The sequence below is a fragment of the Anomaloglossus baeobatrachus genome, chromosome 3, assembly GCF_048569485.1.
Source record: "Anomaloglossus baeobatrachus isolate aAnoBae1 chromosome 3, aAnoBae1.hap1, whole genome shotgun sequence".
In the NCBI taxonomy this organism is placed as follows: Eukaryota; Metazoa; Chordata; class Amphibia; order Anura; family Aromobatidae; genus Anomaloglossus; species Anomaloglossus baeobatrachus.
In genome coordinates, this window is record NC_134355.1 from 113045359 (window position 1) to 113071034 (window position 25676).

The window sequence follows — 25676 nt, forward strand, 5'->3', positions numbered from 1 at the left end:
AGTTTTTCAATTAAAGCAATCTGGAAGAGTTTTAAAATAAGTAACATATCCAGTGTAGATTTAGGCCCTGTGCGCACACGTCACTTCTTTTCTGCAGGTACCGGTGTTATTTCACTCCAATGACTGCAATGTACTCATGAAATCCCGCAGGGAATCACACAGGTAAATTCTGTGAGTTTCACTGCGTTTTTCCAGCGTTCTTTCGAATTTTTCGGGACGTAATGTTCAGCACTGCCCTGCGGTTTGCAGGGAAGTGATGTCATTATGACAGGAAGAGGAAGCGGAGCAGAGAGTAAACACACACAGACATATAGAATACACATAGAAATCAAACGTACATATTAAAAATAAAAAAATATGGAAAAAAAAAACGTGGGCTTCACCATATTTTTACCCTCCAGCCAAGGTAAACACACAGCGGTGGCCCGGTATTCTCAGGTTGGGGAGGACGAGGGCCGGGGTTAAGGTCCCGCAGGGTCACTGCTGTTTGAGAAATACAGTTTGGGTGGAGGGGGGGGGGGTTTAGGAAAAAAATAAAAGCTGTAATATCTATCCCTCCATTATCTATCTATCTCTATTATCTCTCTCTATTAACTCTTTATCCCTCTATTATCTATCTATTCATCCATTATCTATCTACCTATTCATCTATCTCTCTATCCATTATCGATCTATTTATATATCGATCCATCTAGCCATCTATCGATTATCTTTCCATCCATCCATCTATTTATCTGTCTATCCACCCATCGATCCCTTTATATTATTTATTGCCTTTAAAAGCATTAAAAACGCAGGGACCAACCTGCAAAAAAACGCGGTAAAAACATGCATTTTTTGGTGCGTTATTGGTGCGTCTTTTTAACGCAGGTACGCTAATCTTTCACTCAAGAAATTTCTTGAGAAAAATCCTCTCTAGTGCGCACAGGGCCTAAGGCTGAATTCACAATTTCTTTAAATATTTTTACTTATACAAAGGAAACTAACCAGATTTTCAAAATGTATCAGTTTCTGGGCCATGTGACTATTCTTATAAGTGTGTTTCTGATAAATGTCTTAGTTTTTCGGAAACCAGTGAAAAACAGACAGCACAAGTTTACAACTCTGGTGGTAAAAATTAGTCTTTTTGTACTGACCCATTTACTTAATTAGTAAATTTGTGCAACAAACTGGACCCAAGTAAGATAAACATCTATTTTTTGTATTGTAGATTCATTCAATAGCCTCAAAAAACAAACATGCTTCAGTGTGCCATCATCACAAGAAGCGGGTGTGTGAAGAAGGCATAAAATGGTTGTCAGCACAAATTGTGTGCATTTTCTATGGTTATTGTGGTTTACTCTAGGGCTACAATGCAGCAAGTTCCAGAGTGTCACATTGCATATAATGATTTCCTATGGTGTTGCATTGTGACTAACACAGTCGCAAATATTTCCAAATGTGTTGGATTTTGTGTCGCTGGTGGCAAGTCGCATGTGACCATTGCCACAGACTTCAATGTAAGTCACATGTAACTGCAACCTGTGTGCACATGCTCTGCAATTTGCCCTTTTTTTTTTTTTTACAGCAAAATCACAGCCTAAGGCTATGTGCGCACGTTGCGTAAATACATGCAGTTACGCTGCGCTTTGTAGCGCAGCGTAACTGCATGCGTCCTGCGTCCCCTGCACAGTCTATGGAGATTGTGCAGGGGCCGTGCGCACGTGGCGTTTAAGAGCGCAGCGCTTCGGCTAATGCCGAAGCGCTGCGCAAAAAGAAGTGACATGTCACTTCTTTCCTGCGCTTTGCCGGCAGCTCCCGCTCTGTCTATGGCAGGAGCTGCAGGCAGAGCGCATGGAATCGGCTTTTTTTTTTTTCACTACGGACATTTCTGCAGCGATTTAAAGAGCACATGTGCTCTTCAGATCGCTGCAGAAATTTCTGCAGTGAAGTACGCAACGTGCGCACATACCCTAATGTGAACCTGTCAGGTGTAATATGTACCCAGCACCACGAGCAGTTCTGGGTGCATATTGCTAATCCCTGCCTAACTGTCCCTGTATCTAGTATTATGGATAAAGAGATCATTAGAAAAAGCATTTCTAAAAACCCTTCATTATATGCCAACGAGGCCAGCAACTAGTCATAGCCCTGTCGGAGTGCTAACATGCTAATGAACGTGCAGATTCAGAGTCACGGTTGGGCTCACCTCTCCGCCGCGACGCTGGATTTCGGCTCCGTGAGCATGAACCCTGGACTTCCGGTCATGTGCACTATGAAGCCGGGTGTACACGTCCCGGCTTTAAACTGGTGTATGGCGCACATCACTGGAAGTGCCGGGGACTTTGATCATGTGCACTGGCCCTATACCCAGCGTTCTGCAGCAGTGCAACGGACACAGGTACGCACGTCACTGCTGATGGCAGTGGGCATTGAATAGCATTGTTAACATGCCCCTGTGGGTGTGCTAACATGCTAAGCGTGCAGCATGAGTGCAGGAACGAACGCCCTTGCGACTAGTCCAGACACTCATTAGCATATCTGAGGATGTTTAAAAACACTTTTTTCTAAAGATCTCTTTATCTATGCTAGTGTATACAGGGGCGGTTAGGCAGGGATGAGCAATATGTACCCAGAACTGCTCGTGGCTCTGGGTACATATTGCTCCTGACAGGTTCCCTTTAAACAGTTGTGTAAGAGCAAGTGACAGACAAGCTGCACAAAGGTCTGCTTTGGTGAAAATTTCTGAGATTAGCTGTTGGGCGTTTTGACGCTGCATTTTTGGCCGCAAAAAAACGCACCAGTGGCAAAAACCGCATGCATTTTTACTGCGTTTCGCGGCGTTTTTGATTATGGTGTTTTGCTGCGTTTTTCCAATGCTTTGCATGGGTGAAAAACGCAGGAAAGAATTGACATGTTCATTTTTTCAAGCTCAAAAATGCAGCTAAAAACTTGTGTGCGGATAGCAAAAATGAAAAGTCAGACTTTGATGAGGAAGCAAAGTCATGCAGTTTTGAGCCCAAAGACGCACCCAAAAAACGCGCAAAAACGCCTAGTGCACACATAGCCTTACATTACATACGTCACTGTGTAGCCCTAGCCTTAGGCTCTGGGAAGGTTCTCAGAGAAGACCGCAGCTTTGTTTTATTTTTTTTTCCCCCTTAAAGTTAAGCCTATGAAAACCATTACCAAACCTAGAAAAAAAAAAAAAACAGAACAGAGAAGGGGGAAAAAAAAGTGGCAAGAGAAACCACAATTCCCAGGAAGAAAAGAAAAAAAAAAAAGTGACAGGATCCTAAGAGCAACAGTGATTTTGACACGCTATGGTTCACATGTTTTGTGCACACATTTAATAATTATGTATGTCATGCATTATATAAATTGCAAAATGCTCAATTATATATAGCTCTTACTCATTGGGAAGGACTGCCCCGTCATTAATTTCAAGCATCCCCTGAATACCGTGGCACAGCTCGGGCGGCATTTCAGTTAGCTATGGAATAACAGACAAATGAAATTAGGCCACATTCAAAGTCAGCTTAAAAAAAAAAAAGTGTGCAGTAAGTATACCATTTCCATTAACTACGAGCATTCTGGGTACACAAGGAGGCAACTAGCAGCTTTTTCAAATATCCCCTACGTGTGCCAAGCTTCAAGGAGCTTTCTGGGGAAAATAAAACTTTCCGTACAAACAACGGGGCGACCTGCACTGCAGCCAAGTAGGTGCTGCTAGGAGAGGTTTTTTTTCCTTTACAGGTCTCATCCTCCAGGCAAGAAGGGAATTTTGTTTACTTACCGTAAATTCCTTTTCTTCTAGCTCCAATTGGGAGACCCAGACAATTGGGTGTATAGCTATTGCCTCTGGAGGCCACACAAAGTATTACACTTAAAAGTGTAAGGCCCCTCCCCTTCTGGCTATACACCCCCAGTGGGATCACTGGCTCACCAGTTTTAGTGCCAAAGCAAGAAGGAGGAAAGCCAATAACTGGTTTAAAGACCAATTCAATCCGAGGAAACATCGGAGAACTGAACCATACCACATGAACAACATGTGTACCCGAAAAAAACAGAAAAACCCCGAGAAAACAGGGCGGGTGCTGGGTCTCCCAATTGGAGCTAGAAGAAAAGGAATTTACGGTAAGTAAACAAAATTCCCTTCTTCTTTGTCGCTCCATTGGGAGACCCAGACAATTGGGATGTCCAAAAGCAATCCCTGGGTGGGTAAAAGAATACCTCATGATAGGGCCGTCAAACGGCCCTCTTCTACAGGTGGCCAACCGCCGCCTGAATGACTTATCTACCTAGGCTGGCGTCTGCCGAAGCGTAGGTATGCATCTGATAATGCTTGGTAAAAGTAAGTAGACTCGACCAGGTGGGTGCCTGACACACCTGCTGAGCCGTAGCCTGGTGCCGTAATGCCCAGGATGCACCCACGGCTCTGGTAGAATGGGCCTTCGGCCTTGAGAGAACCAGAAGCCCAGTAGAACTGTAGGTTTCAAGAATTGGTTCCTCGAGCCCCCGAGCAAGGGTGGATCTGGAAGCTTGCGACTGTTTACGCCGACCAGCGACAAGGACAAAGAGTGCATCCGGGTGGCGCAGGAGCGCCATGCGGGAAGTAGAACCTGAGTGCTCTCACCAGAACCAACAGATGCAAATCTTTCTGAAATTGATGGACTGGACGAGGACACAAAGAAGGTGAGGTGATATCCTGATTGATATGAAAATGGGATACCACCTTAGGGAGAAATTCCGGAACCGGACGCAGAACTACCCTGTCCTGGTGAAGGACCAGGAAGGGAGTTTGTATGAGAGCGTTGCTAGCTCGGAAACTCTCCTAAGAGACGAGACCGTTACTAGAAGGCCACTTCCCGTGAAAAACGGGAAGGGAGACATCCTTCAAAGGCTCGAAAGGCGGCATCTGGAGAGCAATTAGAACCTTGTTCAGATCTCAGGGCTCTAACGGCCGCTTGTACGGAGTGCTGAGAAGACAAACTCCCCGTAGGAACGTGTGTACCTGAGGAAGTCGTCGTTTCTGAAAAAATACAGATAGCGCTGAGACTTGTCCCTAAAGGGAACTGAGCGACAACCCATTTTCCTACCTAGATTGCAGGAAGGAAGGAAACATAGACGATGCAACCGGCCAGGGAGAAACACCCTGCGCCGAGCACCGAGATAAGAACATCTTCCACGTCCTGTGGTCAATCTTGGCGGACGTTGGTATGCTAGCCTGTCTCATGGTGGCAACCACGTCCTGAGGTAATCCTGACGACACTAGGTTCCAGGACTCAATGCCACACCATCCGGTTGAGGGCCGTAGAATTCAAATGGAAGAATGGCCCTTGAGACAGCCAGTCTGATTGGTCTGGTAGTGCCCCCGGTTAGCCTACCGTGAGGCACCACAGAACCGAGTACCACAACATCCTCGGCCAATTTGTAGCGACGAGGATGGCGCGGCCGCAGTCGGTCTTGATCTAGCGCAGTACTCTGGGCAACAATGCCAGAGGTGGCACCTAAGGTAGCTGGAACTGCGACCAATGCTGAACTAAGGCGTTTGCCGCCAGAGCTCGATGATTGTGAAACCGTGCCATGAAGCTGGCACATTGTTGTTGTGCCGTGACGCCATTAGATCGACGTCCGGCCTCTGTCAGCGGCGCCAGATCTCCTGAAACCCGTCCGGGTGAGGAGACCATACTCTTTCGGCCACACCTCAGCGACTTAGGAAGTCAGCTTCCTAGTTTCCACACTTGGGATGTGAATTGTGGATATGGTGGATGCCGTGTCTTCCACCCACATCAGAACCTGCCGGACTTCCTGGAAGGCTTGCCGGTTGCGCGTTCTTCCTTGGTGGTTGATGTATGCCACCGCTGTGGAGCTGTCCGACTGAAGTCGGATATGCTTGCTTTCCAGCCGCTGTTGGAAGGATTGTAGGGCAAGATACACTGCTCTGTGTTCAAGAACATTGATCTGAAGAGTGGACTCTTGCTGAGTCCACGTACCCTGAGCGCTGTAGTGGAGAAAAACTGCTCCCCACCCTGATAGACTCGCGTCTGTCGTAACTATCGCCCAGGACGGGGATAGGAAGGACCTTCTTTTTGACCAAGAGGTGAGAAGAAGCCACCACCGTAGAGATTCCTTGGCCGCCTGAGAAAGAACGACGACTCTGTTGAGGGACGTCGACTCCTCGTCCCATTGGCGGAGAATGTCCCATTGTAGTGGACGCAGTAAAACTGCGCGAAAGGAACTGCCTCCATTGCTACCATCTTACGTAGGAAGTGCATGAGGCGTCTCAATGTGTGCGACTGGTTCTTAAAGAAGAGCTTGCAGCCCGTAGTGAATGCTGTTTGTCTAGCGGCAGCTTCACTATCGCTGAGAGAGTAAGAAACTCTATGCCTAGATATGTTATCGATAGGGTCGGGGTCGGATCTGACTTTAAAAAGTTGATGATCCACCCAAAACTCTAGAGAGTCTCCAGCGCAACGTTCGGGCAGTGTTGGCATGTTTCCTAAGAGAGTGCCTTGACAAGTAGATCGTCTAAATACGGGACCACAGAGTGACCCTGAGAGTGCAGGACTGTGACTACTGCTGCCCTGACCTTGGCGAAGACCAGTTGGACTGTCGCTAGCCGGAAGGTAGAGCTACGAACAGAGGGTGTTCGTCTCCTATAACGAAGCGTAGAAACGCTAGTGCTCTGGATCAATCGGCACGTGTGGATAAGCATCCTTGATGCCTAATGATGCTAGGAAATATCCTTGGGACCTTGAGGCGATGACATGGCGGAGGGATTCCATCCGGAACCGCCTGGTGTCCACGAGCTTGCTGAGCATTTTTAGATCCAGAACGGGACGGAACGGCCCGTTGTTATAGGTACCGCAAAGAATTTGGGGTAAAAACCGTGACCTTGTTCCTGAAGAGGAACGGGGGTCATCACTCTTTCTGCCTATAGAGTGCACCCTGTTTGCAGAAGAGCAGCGGCCCGGCCGGGAGGTGGAGAAATTCTGAAGAATCGAGTTGGAGGACGAGAAGTGAGCTCTATCCTGTACCCGTGAGACAGAATGTCTCACACTCAATGGTCATTGACCTATGGCAGCTAAATATCGCCAAGGCGGGAGAGCCTGCTACCGACCGAGGCCGCAAGTCATGAGGAAGCCGCCTTGGAAGCGGGTTTTCAGACTGTCGCTTTTTTGGGCGAGACTGAGCCCGCTAAGAATCTTAGCTCCTCTGATCCTTTTGAGTCCACATTGGACGAGGAAAAATGGGACCTGCCCGAGCCTCGAAAAGGCCGAAAACCCCGACTGCCTCTTGCTCTGTTGGGGTTTGTTGTGTCCGGGCTGAGGAAAGGATGAATCCTTACCCCTGGACTGTTTGATGGTTACATCCAACGCTCACCAAACAGTCGGTCAGCAGAAAAAGGCAACTGGTTAGGCAACCTTTTTTGGAAGCAGAATCTGCCTTCCATTCACTTAACGAGCAGACCAGGCTCTGCTTAAAAACACGGAGTAGCGGAGGCTACCGCCGCACGGTTCGCAGAGTCCAGGACAACCTGAATCGCGTAAGAAACAAATGCAGACATTTGAGAGGTTAAGGATGCCACCTGCGGCACAGATGTACGTGTAACCGTGTCAATCTGTGTAAGACAAGCTGAAATAGCTTGGAGTGCCCCAAGGGAGAGAATGCCGGAGCCAACGGTGCGCCGACAGCCTCATAGATGGCTTTTGACCAGAGATCCATCTGTCTGTCAGTGGCATCTTTGAGTTTGCAGTTCCATCTCCCACTGCAACTATGGATCTAGCTACAAGCCTGGAGATTGGAGGATGCCGCTCGGGACATTGGGTCCAGTCCTTGACCAAGTCAGGGGACAGGGATAACGTGTATCCTAAGCCGTTTGGAGAAGCGCATATCTGGATAAGCGTGGTGTTCCTGGACTGCCTCTCTGAAGGCAGAGTGGTCCAGAAAAATACGTGAAGCTGACTCCTCCACTGGAGGAGCTGTGAGAAATAACCCACATTCTATAGATGGACGCTATAAGATTATTTACTATGGCGTCACAATCAGGTGTATCCAGATTGAGAGCGGTCTCAGGATCAGAATCCTGAGCCGCTACTTCCGCCTCATTACACAGCGAGTCCTTCTGTTAGGACCCTGATGAAACCGAGGCCGCTCATAGCGAGCCCACTTAGGCTGTCTGGGACTGACGTCCGTGCAGAGCCGTGACTCTGGGATGCGTGTGACATTCCCGGAGCTGTTAGTTATTCACACTGAGGGGGGCCATGGATCAATGATTCAACAGTGCCCATATTGTGAGAGACATGTCCGGACTGCTAGGCTTCTAATATCATAGCCATAGTCTCAGAAAAACTGTCAGTAAATACTGCAGACACCGTCCTCATCCCCTGGCCATTAGTGCATACAATGGGAGTCTATGTACCTGCCGGCCGTATAGCCGTACATGCTGTACCAGCTGTATAGAAAAACATGTGGTTCTGCACCTTTGTTTTACACAGAGAATATGCTGATAACTCCTCCGCATAATCCAGGAGGGTATATACAACGTGCGACCAAACAGTGCAATGTATATAGTACAAGCATATCTATAAGTGCACTTCTGCACTAGTGGGGTTAGCACCACAGGTGCTGCTTAACGCCTGTTACAGCGATTGTGTGACTATCAGAATGCCAGGGACTTCCACACTTGTCTCTGTATCGTACAGAAACTGACACTAATGGCTGCCGGTGTCCTTGTAGAGAAGGAAGCCGTGGGCGTGCCTGAGAAAGTGCGGGAATCCGGATTCACAGTGCACACAGTGAGAGGGGTGGAGTATGCAAAACATACTCCAGCTCTCAGCTCTGCTCTATGCAGCGTCACGCCCCTACCCTGACTGTCAGGGCTGTGGGCGGTAACGAAGGGAGACTAGGCCCAGAAGCCGGGGACTCGAGTTAACAGCGCGGCCGCCGTAAAAGCGCGGGCCGCGCTGAAGTCCCCGGCGCACCACAAGTGCCAGCCGCGCCGCAGTTCCAGCGGCCGGCGCGACCGATTCATAGAAGTGGCCAGCGTCCCGCCCCTCTCCTGACTGGCAGGTCTGGGGGCGGGAACGAACGGAAGCAGGCCGCAAAAGCCGGGGACTCTAGTTATCAGCGCGGCCGCCGTAAAAGCGCGGGCCGCGCTGAAGTCCCCGGCGCACCACAAGTGCCAGCCGCGCCGCTGCCAGCGGCCGGCGCGACCGATTCCTGGAAGTGGCCAGCGTCCCGCCCCTCTCCTGACTGGCAGGTCTGGGGGCGGGAACGAACGGAAGCAGGCCGCAAAAGCCGGGGACTCTAGTTATCAGCGCGGCCGCCGTAAAAGCGCAGGCCGCGCTGAAGTCCCCGGCGCACTACAAGTGCCAGCCGCGCCGCAGTCCCAGCGGCCGGCGCGACCAATTCCCATAAGTGAGCCTGCTTCAGCAAAGCTGAATGAGGCCATGGCACAGGCGCCGCAGCGCTGATGTCCCCCGGCGCACTACAACACCCAGCATGCTGCGGTGTGAGCGCCAAATGCACGGGGACACAGAGTACCTTGAGGAAGCAGGGCCATGTCCCTGATGTACTCCGCTCCATCCAGCATCTTCTCCAGGGGCTGTAGATGGAGCACGGTCTCAGTGCCTGGAGACCGGTAAATCCCACTTCACCCAGAGCCCTGTAAAAAGGGATGGGGAAGGAATCAGCATGTGGGCTCCTGCCGCCGTACCCGCAATGGGTACCTCAACCTTACAAACACCTCCGACATACAGTGGGGTGAGAAGGGAGCATGCTGGGGACACTATATGTGTCCTCTTTTCTTCCATCCGACATAGTCAGCAGCTGCTGCTGACTAAAAAGTGGAGCTATGCGTGGATGTGTTGCCTCCTTCGCACAAAGCACAAAACTGGTGAGCCAGTGATCCCACTGGGGGTGTATAGCCAGAAGGGGAGGGGCCTTACACTTTTAAGTGTAATACTTTGTGTGGCCTCCAGAGGCAATAGCTATACACCCAATTGTCTGGGTCTCCCAATGGAGCGACAAAGAAACTTATTTTGCCCCGAGAACTCCCTTTAAGAATCCATTTTACTGATTGATTTTCTAGAACACTCTGGGCCCCGGTGAGCTGTAGGGTATGAGCCTAGTCATCCAAGTCTAGAACTTATCTAAGGGTATGTGCGCACGTTGCTTTTTACCTGCTTTTTACCTGCTTTTTTGCTGCTTTTTCGTCTGCGCTGTTTAATGCCAAAATGGTTGTGTTCTTCTATTCAAGCAAAGTCTATGGGAATTTGGGTTTCTTGTTCACACTATGTTGTTCAAAATGCTGCCATTTTGAGGCAGAACTTTGGTCAAAAACTCAGCTTTGCAGTGCAAAACAAAAATGGCAAAAACAATTGACATGTTGCTTCTTTGAAAAGCTGAGTTTTTGACCAAAGTTCTGCCACAAAAAGGCAGCATTTTGAACAACATAGTGTGAACAAGAAACCCAAATTCCCATAGACTTTGCTTGAATAGAAGAACACATCCATTTTGGCATTAAACAGCGCAGAAGAAAAAGCAGCAAAAAAGCAGGTAAAAAGCAGGTAAAAAGCAACGTGCGCACATACCCTCACACTATTCTACGATCAGTAATGCCGGGTACACATATCCGGCTTTTCGCCGGTTTGACTGATGCGGCGCACGCCAGTACAGTATGATACGGTACAATGGCAGCGCCACAACTTCCGGGTCACATGCTCCGATCACATAACAGCATGTGACCGGCGCTTGCTGCGCTGCCTGTGTACTGTATACACTGTACTGGCGTGCGCCGCATATGTCAAACCGGCGAGAAGCTGGATATGTATACCCGGCCTAAAGCGGGCTTTACACGCTACGATATTTCTAGCAATTGCTAACGATATCGTACGCAAAAGCACCCGCCCCTGTCGTGCATGCGATATCGTGTGAACGCTGCCGCAGCGAATATTATCGCTACGGCAGCGTCACACTGACTTACCTGGTCGGCGGCGGTGCTGTGACCGCCGAACAATCCGTCCCCTCAAGGGGGAGGTGCGTTCGGCGTCGTCACCGCGACGTTACTAAGCGGCCGGCCAATCAAAGCGGAGGGGCGGAGATGAGCGGGACGTAACATCTCGCCCACCTCTTTCCTTCCTCATTGCGGGCGGGACGCAGGTAAGGAGACGTTCCTCGTTCCTGCGGTGTCACACACAGCGATGTGTGCTGCCACAGGAACAACATCTATAAACAACCATTAACAATTTTTGGTTTTGGGATGACCTCTCCATGGTGAACGATTTTCACCACTTTGGAGGACGTTTAAGGTCGCTGGTAAGTGTTATACGCTGCAATACCGTTAATGACGCCGGATGTACGTCACTAACGACGTGACCCCGACGATAAAACATTAACGATATCGTAGAGTGTAAAGCCCCTTTAAGAGAGGAAAAAAGTGCACAGTCCTTACTGCAATCCCGTCAATCCAGAGAACAGTAGCAGCACTGCACCGATAAAAACTTATCAACTTGCCAAAGATTGCTGAAATAAAGATATATTTACATGCTACACAGAGTATACAGACATTACAGCACCGGATCATAGCTGCTGCCTTCTGGAAGAAAAAACATTTCTCTGCCTGTTTAACCCCTTCAGCCCCCGGGCACTTTCCATTTTTACGTTTTTGTTTTTTGCTCCCCTTCTTCCGAGAGCCGTAACTTTTTTTATTTTTCCGTCAATCTTGCCATATGAGGGTTTGTTTTTTGCGGGACGAGTTGTACTTTTAAATGAAACCAAAAGTTTTACCATATAGTGTACTGGAAAACAGCAAAAAAATTCCAAGTGTGAAAAAACTGCAAAAAAAAAGGTGTGATCGCACAATAGTTTTTGGGATATTTTATTCACTATATGGTAAAACTGATGTGTCATTGTGATGCCTGAGGTCGGTGCGAGATTGTAGACACCAAGCATGTATAGGTTTACTTGTATCTAAGGGGTTAATAAAAATAAAATCACAAGATTGTCCAATAAAAGGTGCACGCTTTACGCCATTTTCTGAAACCCGTAGCGTTCTCATTTTTTGGGATCTATGAATCAGTGACTGCTTATTTTTTGCGTCTCGATCTGACGTTTTTAATGGAACAAATTTTGCGCAGATGCTACGTTTTGATCGCCTGTTATTGCATTTTGCGCAAAACTTGCGGCGACCAAAAAACGTAATTTTGCCGTTTGGAATTTTTTTGCCGCTACGCCGTGTACTGATCAGATTAATTGATTTTATATTTTGATAGATCGGGCATTTCTCAAAGCGGCGATACAAAGTGTGTGTATATTTTTTTATTTTTTTAACTCTTTAATTTTCAATGGGGCGAAAGGAGGGTAATTTGAACTTAGGTTTTTTTTATTTTTTAAAACTTTTTCTCACTTTTTTATTTTACTAGTGCCCCTAGGGGCTATATTGATCAGCAATCCGATCGCTCTGCCCTATCTGCAGATCTCAGCTAAAGAACTGAGAACTGCAGATACGGTGCTTTACTTTCAATGCCGGCTGTATTCTGGCATTGAAAGGAAGTGACTCATGTTAGCTACAGGCGTTATCACATGACCCTGTGCTACCATGGCAACCACCGAAAGTCACACACGTTACTTCCGGTGGGGCCGGCGGCAAGTGAAAATCATGGCCGTGCGCATATACATCTCACTGCCAGACTTTATGTAAGGGGTTAAATGTTTTGGGTGGAATGCGATTCCACTCGGAACATGCAGGCACACGTCAGCTGTTAAAAAAAAAAAAGCTGATATGTGCGCGGATCGCCGCATCCTGCCTGCGGCAGGGGGCGGGGCTTAACCTCACACGCTCCATGACATATCCGTCCAAAGTCATGAAGGGGTTAAAACTTGTTCAACCTCTCAAAAATCACCAGCTGTGATCCCATACTGTAATGTTTTTATACTCTTGTGTGTCCTCCCCGGCCCAGAAGCTGTGGTATGATCAGACTATGCCCCTGTACGGTGAGACACAGGGCGCATTTATACAAGATTCTCAGGACAGAAACTGTTTTTATTTTTGTTTTTTAAATCACATCCAATTGTGGAACTTCTTCTTATTCTAAAGGCCCAGTCACACTAAACAACTTACCAGCGATCCCAACAACGATACAACCTGATAGGGATCGCTGGTAAGTTGCTAGAAGGTCGCTGGTTAGAGGTCACACTAAGCGACACTCCAGCGATCCCACCAGCAACCTGACCTGGCAGGGATCGCTGGAGCGTTGCTACACGTAGAAGCATGCTGTGCTTGATAACTAAGGTAAATATCGGGTAACGAACCCGATATTTACCTTGGTTACCAGCGCACACCGCTGACTCCCTGCACACCTAGCCACAGTACACATCGGGTTAATTACCCGATGTGTACTCTGCTACGTGTGCAGGCAGCAGGCTTCTGCGGACGCTGGTAACCACGGTAAACATCAGGTAACCAAGAAGCCCTTCCCTTGGTTACCCGATATTTACCTTCGTTACCAGCGTCCGCCGCTCTCACACTGCCAGTGCCGGCTCCCTGTTCCCTGCACTCCTAGCCACAGTACACATCGGGTTAATTACCCTATGTGTAGTCCGGCTACGTGTGCAGAGAGCAGGGAGCCGGCACTGGCAGTGTGAGAGCGGTGGACGCTGGTAACGAAGGTAAATATTGGGTAACCAAGGAAAGGGCTTCTTTGTTACCCGACGTTTACCGTGGTTACCAGCGTCCGCAGAAGCCGGCTCCTGCTGCCTGCACATTTAGTTGTTGCTCTGTCGCTGTCACACACAGCGATCTGTGCTTCACAGCGGGAGAGCAACAACTAAAAAATGGTCCAGGACATTCAGCAACAACCAACGACCTCACAGCAGGGGCCAGGTTGTTGCTGGATGTCACACACAGCAACATCGCTAGCAAGTTGTGCCTCAGCAGCGATGTTGCTAGCGATGTTGCTTACTGTGACGGTACCTTAAGATCCATTAATTAAAAAGTACTTTGATGGTGGAGGCCCATTTTATAAGGGTTGTCTTGCAAACGCTCACTTTTGCATCAGGAAGAGAGTGGTATGATGAGGTCACATCTGCACAAACCTGCTGAGACACGCACGATCCGCAGGTAATGTGCATCTGACGTATTCATTAGAATAGGGATAGGATTACAAAAACCTGCAAGATTATTAGAATGAAGTAGCAGGAGCTCTAGTTAATGCCATCTTCCTTCTTGGGACTGAAAAGCGACTATACAGATCTGACATACCCTACCTGGTGCCCTCTGTTTGCCTCCTCCATTCAGATTTTTTCCTTTCCTCCTATTTCAAAAGATGTCTGCCGGTGTGTCAGTATAGTGGAAAGTCTATAAGACGCCTTCTTTATCTTTCCAATCACACAACACAAGAAAAGGTGTGGTTTACACTAATCACTGCACTCGGCCTATACCAGAAACATTATGTGAAATAGAGTCACTTCAGTCCAGTGTGGACGGTCCCTTGAAGCCCCGCCTCTCCTTACTTAACCACTCTCCTGGCCGCCAGCTGTGCAGAGACCTACAATGATGTCTGCTTGGCTGTTAGCAAGGCACATGAGCTGCTGAATCTTTAACAAAGGATATTTCAGAGCCCAATTCTCAGGATCAGTGGGGGAGGACTCTCTGGTCGGATGCCAGGTGATCAGCAAATATTCCCTTTAATAATTATACAACTCCAAACCCTTCACAATAGTGACATACACTTCTGAGTTACTGCCGCCTCTGCTCTAAAGGAAAGCCATCAGCTGGTGTTACTCCAATCACCCATATTACCGGCAGTTTAATAGCTTTATTATCATTCTAAAGTAATCTTATTGAATATAGCAATATATTAACCTCTTCAGGACATAGATATAGGACGACCTGATCAGGAAGGCTTTCGGTACATCCTGTGGAGTAATAGTCATTGGGTTAAAACCCTAATGATCTTGCCCCTGGAGCAGGACATCATTAGCCATCACTATGCAGGGAGACGTGTGATTGGGATTTTGGTAAAATCTGAGCAGCTAAACACAGTATTTTTTGCTATTAAAAGTAGGCTCATGTGATGTAAGCCAAATACCCTTTACTAGTCATAGAGGTGGTGCAGTACAGGATACAATCACACCCATTGTGGCGTCCAATTTCACAAATTCATTACTGAAAACAGCAAATACTGTCAAATCTCGCTTCATATGCATGTGCACTACATTGAAGTACTGTATTTTTCGGTTTATAAGACGCACCGGATTATAAGATGCACCCCAAATTTAGAAGGGGAAAAAAAAAAAGTATAAAAAGGGTGCCGTTTTACAGTGAGCGAGCAGCAGTGGTGGAGCGGGGTCACAGGTGGAATAGGGCGATGCTGCAGAGGCTGCGATGGAACAGGGCGATGCTGCAGAGGCTGCGATGGAACAGGGCGATGCTGCAGAGGCTGCGATGGAACAGGGCGATGCTGCAGAGGCTGCGATGGAACAGGGCGATGCTGCAGAGGCTGCGATGGAACAGGGCGATGCTGCAGAGGCTGCGATGGAACAGGGCGATGCTGCAGAGGCTGCGATGGAACAGGGCGATGCTGCAGAGGCTGCGATGGAACAGGGCGATGCTGCAGAGGCTGCGATGGAACAGGGCGATGCTGCAGAGGCTGCGATGGAACAGGGCGATGCTGCAGAGGCTGCGATGGAACAGGGCGATGCTGCAGAGGCTGCGATGGAACAGGGCGATGCTGCAGAGGCTGCGATGGAACAGGGCGATGCTGCAGAGGCTGCGATGGAACAGGGCGATGCTGCAGAGGCTGCGATGGAATAGGGCGATGCTGCAGGGGCTGCGATGGAATAGGGCGATGCTGCAGGGGCTGTGGTGGAATAGGGCGATGCTGCAGGGGCTGTGGTGGAATAGGGGATGCTGCAGGGGCTGTGGCTGTTGGTGCCATCCTGAAAATGTTGGTGGTGCAGACTTCAAATAATGGTGCTCTGAGTCAGCGCATGCGCATATGGAGCTCTCAGCTCAAGAGCTCATCTGCGCACGGCCCGCGTCTGACTCATTGATCTCCCAGCTGCGGACTTAAGCAAAATGGTGCCTGGAAGTGGCATGTGCACAGATGAGATCTTGAGCCGAGAGCTCTGTTTGCACACAGACTCCGGGCACCATTATTTTGAAGTCTGCACAATCGTAATTTCGGCCTGCAGCTCCAGCACATTGCCCGTATCCCTGGCACAAAAAAGTGCCCTCAGCCCAGAGCAGGTTCATCACGGCGCCTGCGGCATTGCTCCTGCGACCCCTCTCCACCCCCGGCTAGCAACACTTGGATTATAAAACGCACCCCTCATTTTCCTTCCAAATTTTTGGGTGGAAAAGTGTGTCTTTTAATCCGAAAAATACGGTATATTGCCTTTGCTTCATCTGTGTACACAAATAATTTTCTTCAATTGGTTTTGCATAACCGTGCCAATGGTATTTCAGCAAAGCATCAAGATTGAATGCCAGTTTAAATACCACCTACCAAAATGAACAATAATAACCTGCAGTTACTATGGCATATTGTTAGGATTCACATCTACCTCTCTGGCATTGGTCTTGTAGAGCTCAAATATGAAGTCGTTCAGGAGATGGTGTTTCCCGACAAACAGATGATCACCACCAAGGCTATTTCTTCTTTCTAAAACAAAGAAAGGAGAGAACACCGCTCAGCGCAAACCGTTCCTTATTCTGAGTATCTTCAACAGCCGCCATTAAGTTCATTAACGTATAATCCAAACACAAGCTAATTCATTCCTGCGGATGATTTCTGCTTTCATAAAGCAATTTAAAAACTTAATTACACAGCTAAAATTCCCACTTTTTCTAATTGTTTGGTGGTTGTGGTTTTAACAGATACTCATAAAAAGGCTTTCCTGTGAAAACAGATCATTTAAGTCACACAAGAAACCTGCAAATGAGAGTTTAATTAACAAGTTTTAATGCAAGGTGGCTCTATTCTACTTTGTACCCGCTAAGGCTCCATTTTTGCATCAAGGATCATTCAATTTACTGCAATTAAATCATCTATGAAGCAAAAGGTTACAGATTTGTTTAAAGGCAATCAATAGCAGCCATCCATTATATCTTGTTCATTTGCAGGCTAGCAGAGCATAAGCGACAAGTACGCTAATGCAAAAAACCTTCGTGATTACACACACAACACCGACGAATATCATAATCTTACTTTCATCAGGAGTGAGGTCAGGGTAAACCTCTTCCAAAGCAGCTCTTAGACGCCGCTCATCAACAAATGGCAACAGAGCAACACCTGAAGGGGAAAGGAAGCAATCAATTAACTAAAGAAGGCGAGGAGAATCGCAAGACGCCTAATGAGCCTGAAACAATACAGGCCAACTTCACAAAGTCTCCGCATGGGCGAAGAGTCAACTTTTCTTCTATTAACTTTAGCTTTATTTTTATCACATTTAATATGTATTCGACCAAGGTATACTTTACACTCAATTCTGTTTTTAAAAATAATCTATCAGCAAGTTTCTGCTATTTAATCTGTAGGGGCAGAGATCCTGATTCCTGTGATGAGTCACTTATTAGGCTGTTTATTGTAGTTTTCATACAATCAAGTGTTTTATCAGCAGGAGCTCATCACTGCAGGACTAGGCTTCACATGTAAGCAGTACTGCTAGTCTGTGTAATCCCACCCCCATCATTGATTGGCCGCTTGCTCACAATGTACAGTGTACATCCAATCAGGCATGTGGACGGGGGTAGACACAGCTCAGCACTTCTGAGCACGGCTACATTTTTAACAAAGAAAACAGGGATTCTATCAAAATTGCACTAAGTAGCCCAGGATGTGATACTTTATGCTGCACTCAGATTCCATAACAAAATGCTACTGACAGATTCCCTTTCTGGGAAAATACAATGCATTCATACAGAAATGGAATTGAAGCTCTCCTACAGGCTTTTAAGTTAATAGTCCTGAATATCCTTGTCTAGTCAAAAACTCCTTTTCCTCTCTTCTCTTGCATGGACATAGTGCAGGGGTCTCAAACACACAGCTACTGACACTGCTTCATGATGCCCACAGGCACAGTAGACCACTTGAAACCTCCAACGTGAGCACTTAATTTCAGTTGAAATTGCATCCTTTAGCTTGCATCTGTTCACACTTGTCTCCTCAGAGGTGCTGGTCAGTTTTTGATATTTGTAGCATACTTTCTTCTGACTGAGCACTCCACCCATTAGACTGGGGCATTTTTAATTATAGGTGGATACTGCTTACCCTTAAAATTGTAGGCTTACAGTTGGCGGGACATGTAAAGGTTAGTGTTCCAACAAATGGGTGCGCCTTGTCGCTGAATGTTGGGCACTACTATTGACCAATTTGTGGACTAAGTAACTAGGCTAGCATAGTTCCTAAAGAAGTAATGCAATTACAATTTCATATATTCAATGGTTACATATTATGACATTTCAGAGTACAACTATATTCTATTAAACTAGTTTTGTGGGGTGAGATCTCCAGGTCTCTCAGGGTCTCGGAGAAGGATTCCAGATCAGAACAGCACAGATGTATATGAATCAGGAAAATGACCACACAGACTTATCTCTATTTGGAAGAAGCACAGTAGAGGTCTTCTAACCCTTGCATTTAAAGCATAGCATTCTTATAGAGTTTTTCTGCATGGTCTCTCAACCAACCAATTAGCTAGCTCATTCCCTTATTTGGACAGTCTTTCCAAACATCAACATTCCTTAGTAAAGCATTCAGCTGTTTCTGGGCATAGACGAGAGTCTATGGATAGAACAATGTCAGTTACTTAGTCATGAAACTACATATGAGTATCTGTTCTATTTAAGAATGTCAGTTACTTATTCATGAAACTACAATCTTATTCTACTTAGCCTTAATCACAATTTGTTTTGTTTATTCATTCCATTAATATTTCAATTAGGTATATGTGGAGAAGCAACACAAAGCATTCAAAGGACAGATCATATTACACAGGACAAACAAATCATAGCCTAGGCCTTCAGTTTTAGCATGCACCTGCTCACACTTGTCTCATTCTTGGAGGTGCTGATCAGTTTTTTTGATATTAAAAGAAAATGGACATATTGCAGATTAAAAAAAACCCAAACAAAAAAAAAACAAAAAACACAAACACCCTGTAATTTTAGGTCATTGTAAGCAGCACAGAAAATAAAGAAAAACACAGTGGGTATGCGATAAATCATGTCCACTTTACTGAAACTGTGAGAGGTTGCATTTTTTCTTCTTGAGGGGGGGGGGGGAGCAAAAATATGTCGTGTCAATAACCCACCAAAGACTCTTAATCGTGAGAGCTTACAGCAGACCAGACAGATTATACATGCTGCACGGTCTGCGGGCAGCATGCATCAGGCACGGGTCAGCCAAGCATGTTTGACGCAAACACTATGGCAGAGTATGACAAACAAAAAGAAGATGAAAGCAATCCATTAGGATTTGTGTTGGATATCATTTGCTCAGCATTTACTTTTAGTGAAATACACAAAAAATAGAGACACATCCAGTATTATTGTCCATTACCTTGCCAGGCAAACTTCTTCCCGTTTAAATCGATAGCAAAGTCATCAGGATAGAAGTCAATGATACTTGAATCCTGGTAAAATAAATCCATAATTAGGAACATGGCTATAAGAGGTTCATTTTTATAGCCCAGCATATTAAATAAGAAAAGCATACTTATCCATTATCAAGCAATCCCCAGTTTCATGAATGAACATAGAACATAAAATTAGCAAAAACCTACTGGGTCTGACATCAGTCGTCTCCACGTGACCGGTAGGAAGTTACCGCTGGCAGCAGGAAACACCCCCATCAGCTGTTCAAGTGGTTTGAACTAAGAAGAGAACATTACAAAAGGTATGACACAAAAGACAATGCGCGATTACAATTCTTTTAAAAATGTGTAGGTTAGAAAGGAAATTTTAAACCATTTACAAAAAGTTACCCTTTTTCCTTCTGACATTGTATGAGCTCGATGGAGGGGGCACACATCTGGCACCACCACCAAGCCGCTGCTTGCTGCTCCAGGGGCAGCCAGATGTCAACGGGCGTACACAGCGGACCACCACTGTTTAGTCACAATGTGTAGTGGCCGCTCTCTGGAACTGCAGAACAGTCTATTCAATGAAAATGTTTATACTTTTATCTGCTGCTCAGCCAAGTTTGGTACACAGTATTCAGTCTGTGTGGGACTGTTCCTGTCTGAATGTAGGGGTGGTGAGACAGAGGCTCAGACAGGGTAATTCCCACACATAGAAAGAACATTGTGATCTTGTCTGAGCAGCAGCTGAAAGCAGTTTTAAAGGACAATGAACCTGGCCATGTGAAACAGCACAGCAACAAGGGAGAAAAAGCAAAATAAAGTAATTTAATTTATTCTATAAAAAAAAAATAACTATCAATTCAAGCATTGTAAATGGAAAAAAAAAAAAGTTTACAAAAGTTTTCTATTCTAAAACACAATAATAGATAAATTACTACTTTAAAAAAAAGTAGAAAGCTGTAAAACATAAAATGTATGCAATTTATAAAGCATTCCCCTCTGTACAGCAAGACTTCCATGCACTGCCTGCTGGAGGAGGACTAGGGTGGGGAAGTGAGTCACCGTGCTAATAGTGGTCATGTTCTATTCATGCTTAGGGGCTGTAAAATACATTGAAGTGTATGGGTCACTAATACCTAACCTTTTTCCATTTAGAGTATAAAGAAGTCACAGCCCGAGCAGAGAGCCTGTTATAAATAAAATGGCTCCCTTCTTATAGACTCAGCCCTGCCCATGTATTATATGGTTGAATGATCAGCATGTAATATTAATTTCCTTACAAAGGATAATTGTCAAGATAAGCTATACCATATAGGACAGGGGTCGGGAACCTATGGCTCGCGAGCCAGATGTGGCTCTTTTAATGGCTGTAACTGGCTCGCAAACAAATCTTTAATAAAAAAATACCGTATTTTCTGGTTTGTAAGGCGCACTTTTTTGGGTGAAAAATGGGGGTGCATCTTACAAACCGCATATGGCTTACCGGGGCGGCAGTGGTGGCGCAGTGTCGGCAATATTGTAGGCTCGCGGGTGTCGTGGCAGCAGAGGGCACCATTGATCTGCGCGCTGCTTTGAATCTCCCGCAGTTGACTAGATCAGGGAGGGAGGTGAAGGCCCTCCTTGCATCATTATAGCGAATGGGAGGAAACATCACCCCGCTCACTAAACAAACTGATCACGTCCACTAACTAAGCCAGTCACACCTACTAACCAAGCCGGTCACACCCAAGGTTCTTCTAGCCACTGGGATTTTAGTTACAACCGTACTAAAACCCAGCTTACTGCAGATTTTTTTTCTTATTTTTTTAGGGAACTTACCGGCATGGTGTTCTTCTCAAATTCTTGGAATAGCTCAGTGATATCTTCAAAATCAGACGCAAAAGGAGCGTAGTGGAAGGGGAAGAACCATTTCCATGAAGCACAGCCCTGAATCAAACATGAGCAGGTTAAGAAGGTCATTCATATATTTTAGTAATGCTTAGTGGATTACAACAGATACGTGTAAATGTAGCGTTCACCACAGTGGAGATATGCTTTCTTGAGTGGAGGTGGGGGATAACCGTCATACAAATGAATACATGCCTAATAAAGACAGATCACTAGCTTTCTGTACTTTTTCCCACAGAATCTACTACATTTTTTTTCACTGACTTAAAAATGGGTATTGTCAAGTTTGGAAGCTATTCCCTATCCCCGGAATAACCTCCCGATCGCTTGGGGTCCTACTATTGGGACCCCCACCTATCCTGAGAACTGAGCTCACATACTGTATGTGCCATTAATTTTAATGGAACCACAAGAGATGGCCGATCGTCATTCCAATTAAGAATGAATGGCGCCGCAGTGTGCAGTGATACAACCTCTTTAATAGTGGTCGAGATGCGTCGGTGAAGCTTATCACAGTTACTGGTTATTACAATATAAAAAGGTAAACTAAAAAGTTCACTGCACTGGATCAGAGCAACATTACGTATGATGTAAACTCCAACATGTTAAAGTTCAATGTAATGAAAAAAAAACCCAAAAAAAACCCCCCAAAACACTAAAGTTTAGAAAAGAAAAAAGACAAACGTGTAGCCAAATAACCATGAATTATCTGACTGGATGTGGCAGCCACTTCATAAGGTAAAGACAGGAGTCGGATTTTTCCTGATGTGAAACCACCATCTATAAACACAAATATGGTAGATTCTTCCAACACCTTGATAGTCTACTTATTACTAATGTGAGAAGTGGCGAACATCATATCTGGGCATAGTATAAAGTTACTTATCTTGTACCGTAACCAGCTCATGACCGGGTCATCCTACACCCCCTCCACACTTTATGACCAAGCATTTTTGGATTTTATCATTCATTCTCTTAACCCCTGGGCAATTTTCCGGGGTTTTTTTTTCGCTCCCCTTCTTCCGAGAGCTGTAACACTTATTTTTCTGTCAATCTTGCCATATGAAGGTCTATTTTTTGCGGGACGAGTTCTACTTTTAATACCATAAGTTCTAAGTTTAATACCATAAGTTTTACCATATAGTGTCCTGCAAACCGAAAAAAAATGTCAAGTGCAAAAAAAATTGTTATTGGGATATTTTATTCAGTGTTCACTATATGGTAAAACTGATGTGTCGGTGTGATGTCTCAGGTCAGTAAGAATTCGTAGACACCAAACATGTATAGGTTTACTTTTATCTAAGGGGTTAAAAAATTCAGAAATTAATTTTTTTTTTGGAACAAAAGTTATTGCCTTTTTGTGCCATTTTTCGTGATCCATAGCGTTCTAATTTTTCGGGATCTATGGCTCAGTAATGGCTTTTTTTTTTGCGTCTTGAACTGATGTGTTCAGCAGTATTATTTTGATCACCTGTTATCATATTTTTGCGCAAAAATACGCAACCAAAAAAACGTAATTTTGGCATTAGGAATTTTTTGCCGCTACGCCATTTGTGGATTGGATTAATTGATTTTAGATTTTGATAGATCGGGCATTTTTGAAGGCGGCGATACCAAATGTGTATATTTTTTTAACCCTTTCATTTTCAAAGGGGCGAATGGGGGGGGGGGGGTGATTTGAACTTTTAGGGGTTTTTTTTTAAAAAAAAAACTTTTTTTTAACTGTTATTTTACTAGTACCCCTATCACAATCACGATCAGCTATCACTCTTTTCTCCAGATCACAGCTACACAGATGAGATCTGTAGAAAAGCAGCTCTCCTATTACAAACGGCAGTCTTGTGTGTGTAAGAGGAAGTGACTCGTGATAGCTACAGGAGTCATCACATGGCCCTGTGCTACCATCGGATCTACGTAATCAAATCATGTGACTTCTGATGGAGCCGGGTAGCGGCCCACTTACAACGCACTATGACATTTTCACAGCGTGCTGTAAGGGGTTAACCGGCATGAGTGGGGAGTGAATCCACTCGTGCTTGATAGCTGTTCAAATCAGCTGACATGTGCAGCGATCGCTGCCGGCGGTAGCAGGCAGGCCTTAACCTGACACGATCAATGACGTACCCAGTACCACAAGTGTCGTGAAGAGGTTAACAGCGATAGTTTTCTTGTTCAAATATTCAAATCATTTTTGCCAATTTTTCTTCAGAACATAGGGATTAAAAGGGTTTAGCCACCACTATTTTTTGTATTGATTGGCTATCAACAAGAAACGTTAAATTCATTGGGTATACTCGTTCATATCGGGTGAAGTAATCTTTTGTGCCGTGGAAAATCTCATGGTTCTTGGAGATAGATTGTCCTGTGTAAACAAAACACGTGACTGAAGAGAACTATCGTGGCCTATATGCACCTCACAACCTATCAGATTCCTCAGAATTAGTCATTTACTTTGTTCTGCCTGTGTAAACTAGCTATTAAATGACCTCCGATCATCATCATCAATGACCCTTATTGTCAATGAGCAGTCTAGATGTAGTTAATGATTGTCAAAATTTAATTTCATGGACTGAGGAATAGGTTAAAAGACAAGCACTAAGTTTTAAACAGAAAAAGTAAAAAAATGTTATACTTCTCTTTTCTCATTTGCTTCATTGGGGGACAAAACAATCCCAAGGGTGGGATAAGAAAACAAGACTAATGCCTTGATAAAGTCGAAGTCTGTGCTACTGCCGTGTGCAGAACTTTCCTTCCAAAGCGTGCATCTGCCGAGGAGTAGGTGTGCACTCTGTTAATACCTTCTCCAAGTTATATAAACAAGAAGGTAGCTGCCATACAAACCTGTGACATAGAAGCTTGATGCTGTACTACCCAGTAAGCACCTACATGGGTAGAGAGCTTTGACCTCAGTGGGAGCGGCTTGTCCTTTCCCAGATTCAAAAACGGCAAAGCCCATACAGCGAGGGTTAGTGGCCCTTTAAAAGCTGGAAGTGCTCTGCGAAGGCCTTCTTGAATCACAAACGAGGAATTGGAACGTCTGAGCAGTGCTGTCCTGGGATCACTCCCAAGGATGAGACGGGGACAGAGGATGGAAAAATTAAGTCCTCATTGAGGTTAAAGGAAGAGAACACCTTGGTGTAGTAAGGAAGGAACCGGGTGTAGAACCACCTTGTCCTGATTGAATACCAGGAAGGGGAGCAACAGGAGACATGCCTGATGGAGGTGACTGCTACCAAAAAGGCAACCTTCCAAGAGAGGAGAGAGAGCGATGTCTCAAATGAGTTTAAAGGGGGAGCAATGAAGGGCGATCAACACCAGATTGAGATCCCAGGGCTCCACAGGGGCCGTTATGGAGGGACAGAATGAGCAAGCCCTTGTATGAAAGTCTTTACTTTTTTGTGGGAAGCTAGATTCCTTTGGAACAGGATGAACAGGGCCAAAATCTGTCCCTTGAGGGAGCTAAGGGACTGGAACCAGCACAAAAAAAAAAAAAAAAAAAAAAAGAGGCCTTCCAAGTCCAGCGGTAGACTCAGGAAGATAAGAGTATTCTGGTTTTGATCATTGTCTGGATAATCTGGTGTGAGACCTGCATTTCATAACTGCAAAACAGCCATACCGTTAAATTGGGAGACACTGAATTTTGGTGGGTACCATGCTCTTTGGGCTAGTCTGGTGCCACAAGGATGATCAGTATCCCTTCTGCCTTAATTAGAAGTAACCAGTCTAGGTATCTGCTGCAGAGTTGGAAACAGATATAGGACGTCGAATTGAGACCATGGGAGGACTAAAGCATCAGAGCTGATTGCAAGGAAATCACAAGACCTTGAAACAACTTGAGGAGTCTTGCTGTTCACTCTGGAAGCCATCAGTTTGATGTCAGGGGTCCCCCTTTGACAGATTTGATTGAAGACCTCTGGATTCAGAGACCATTTACCTGAAGAAACACCTTTCTGGCTTAGGAAGTTGGCGACACTGTTGTCTATGCCGGCAATGTGCAATGCAGAGATCGCAGGTATCCGCTGTTTAGACATGACCAGATACAGGAAACCTTCATTCGATATCCGCCCTGGTGATTGATTTATGCCAGGGATGTTGCCAGACTGGAAGAGTACTGGACAGCCTGACAGAAGGTCCTTTTGCTGAGGTAAATGGTCCAGAGCTCTAAAATGTTGATTGGAAGGTGAAACTCCTGGAGAGTTCCAGCGTCCCTGCACTGTGAG

At 45.8% G+C, this 25676-nt stretch overlaps 1 protein-coding gene across 1 annotated transcript in view; it reads right to left on the reverse strand.

Moving 5' to 3' along the window:
• Window positions 1–25676, reverse strand: part of XRN2 (5'-3' exoribonuclease 2) — a 188883-nt gene that overhangs the window by 33010 nt on the left and 130197 nt on the right. Inside the window, exons 18-23 of the mRNA XM_075339379.1 lie at window positions 21388–21495; window positions 19771–19860; window positions 19548–19620; window positions 17196–17279; window positions 16552–16649; window positions 3393–3472 (exon numbers count right to left, since the gene is read on the reverse strand). Of these exons, the coding sequence (XP_075195494.1) occupies window positions 3393–3472; window positions 16552–16649; window positions 17196–17279; window positions 19548–19620; window positions 19771–19860; window positions 21388–21495 (533 nt within the window). The remainder of the gene's footprint in view (window positions 1–3392; window positions 3473–16551; window positions 16650–17195; window positions 17280–19547; window positions 19621–19770; window positions 19861–21387; window positions 21496–25676) is intronic.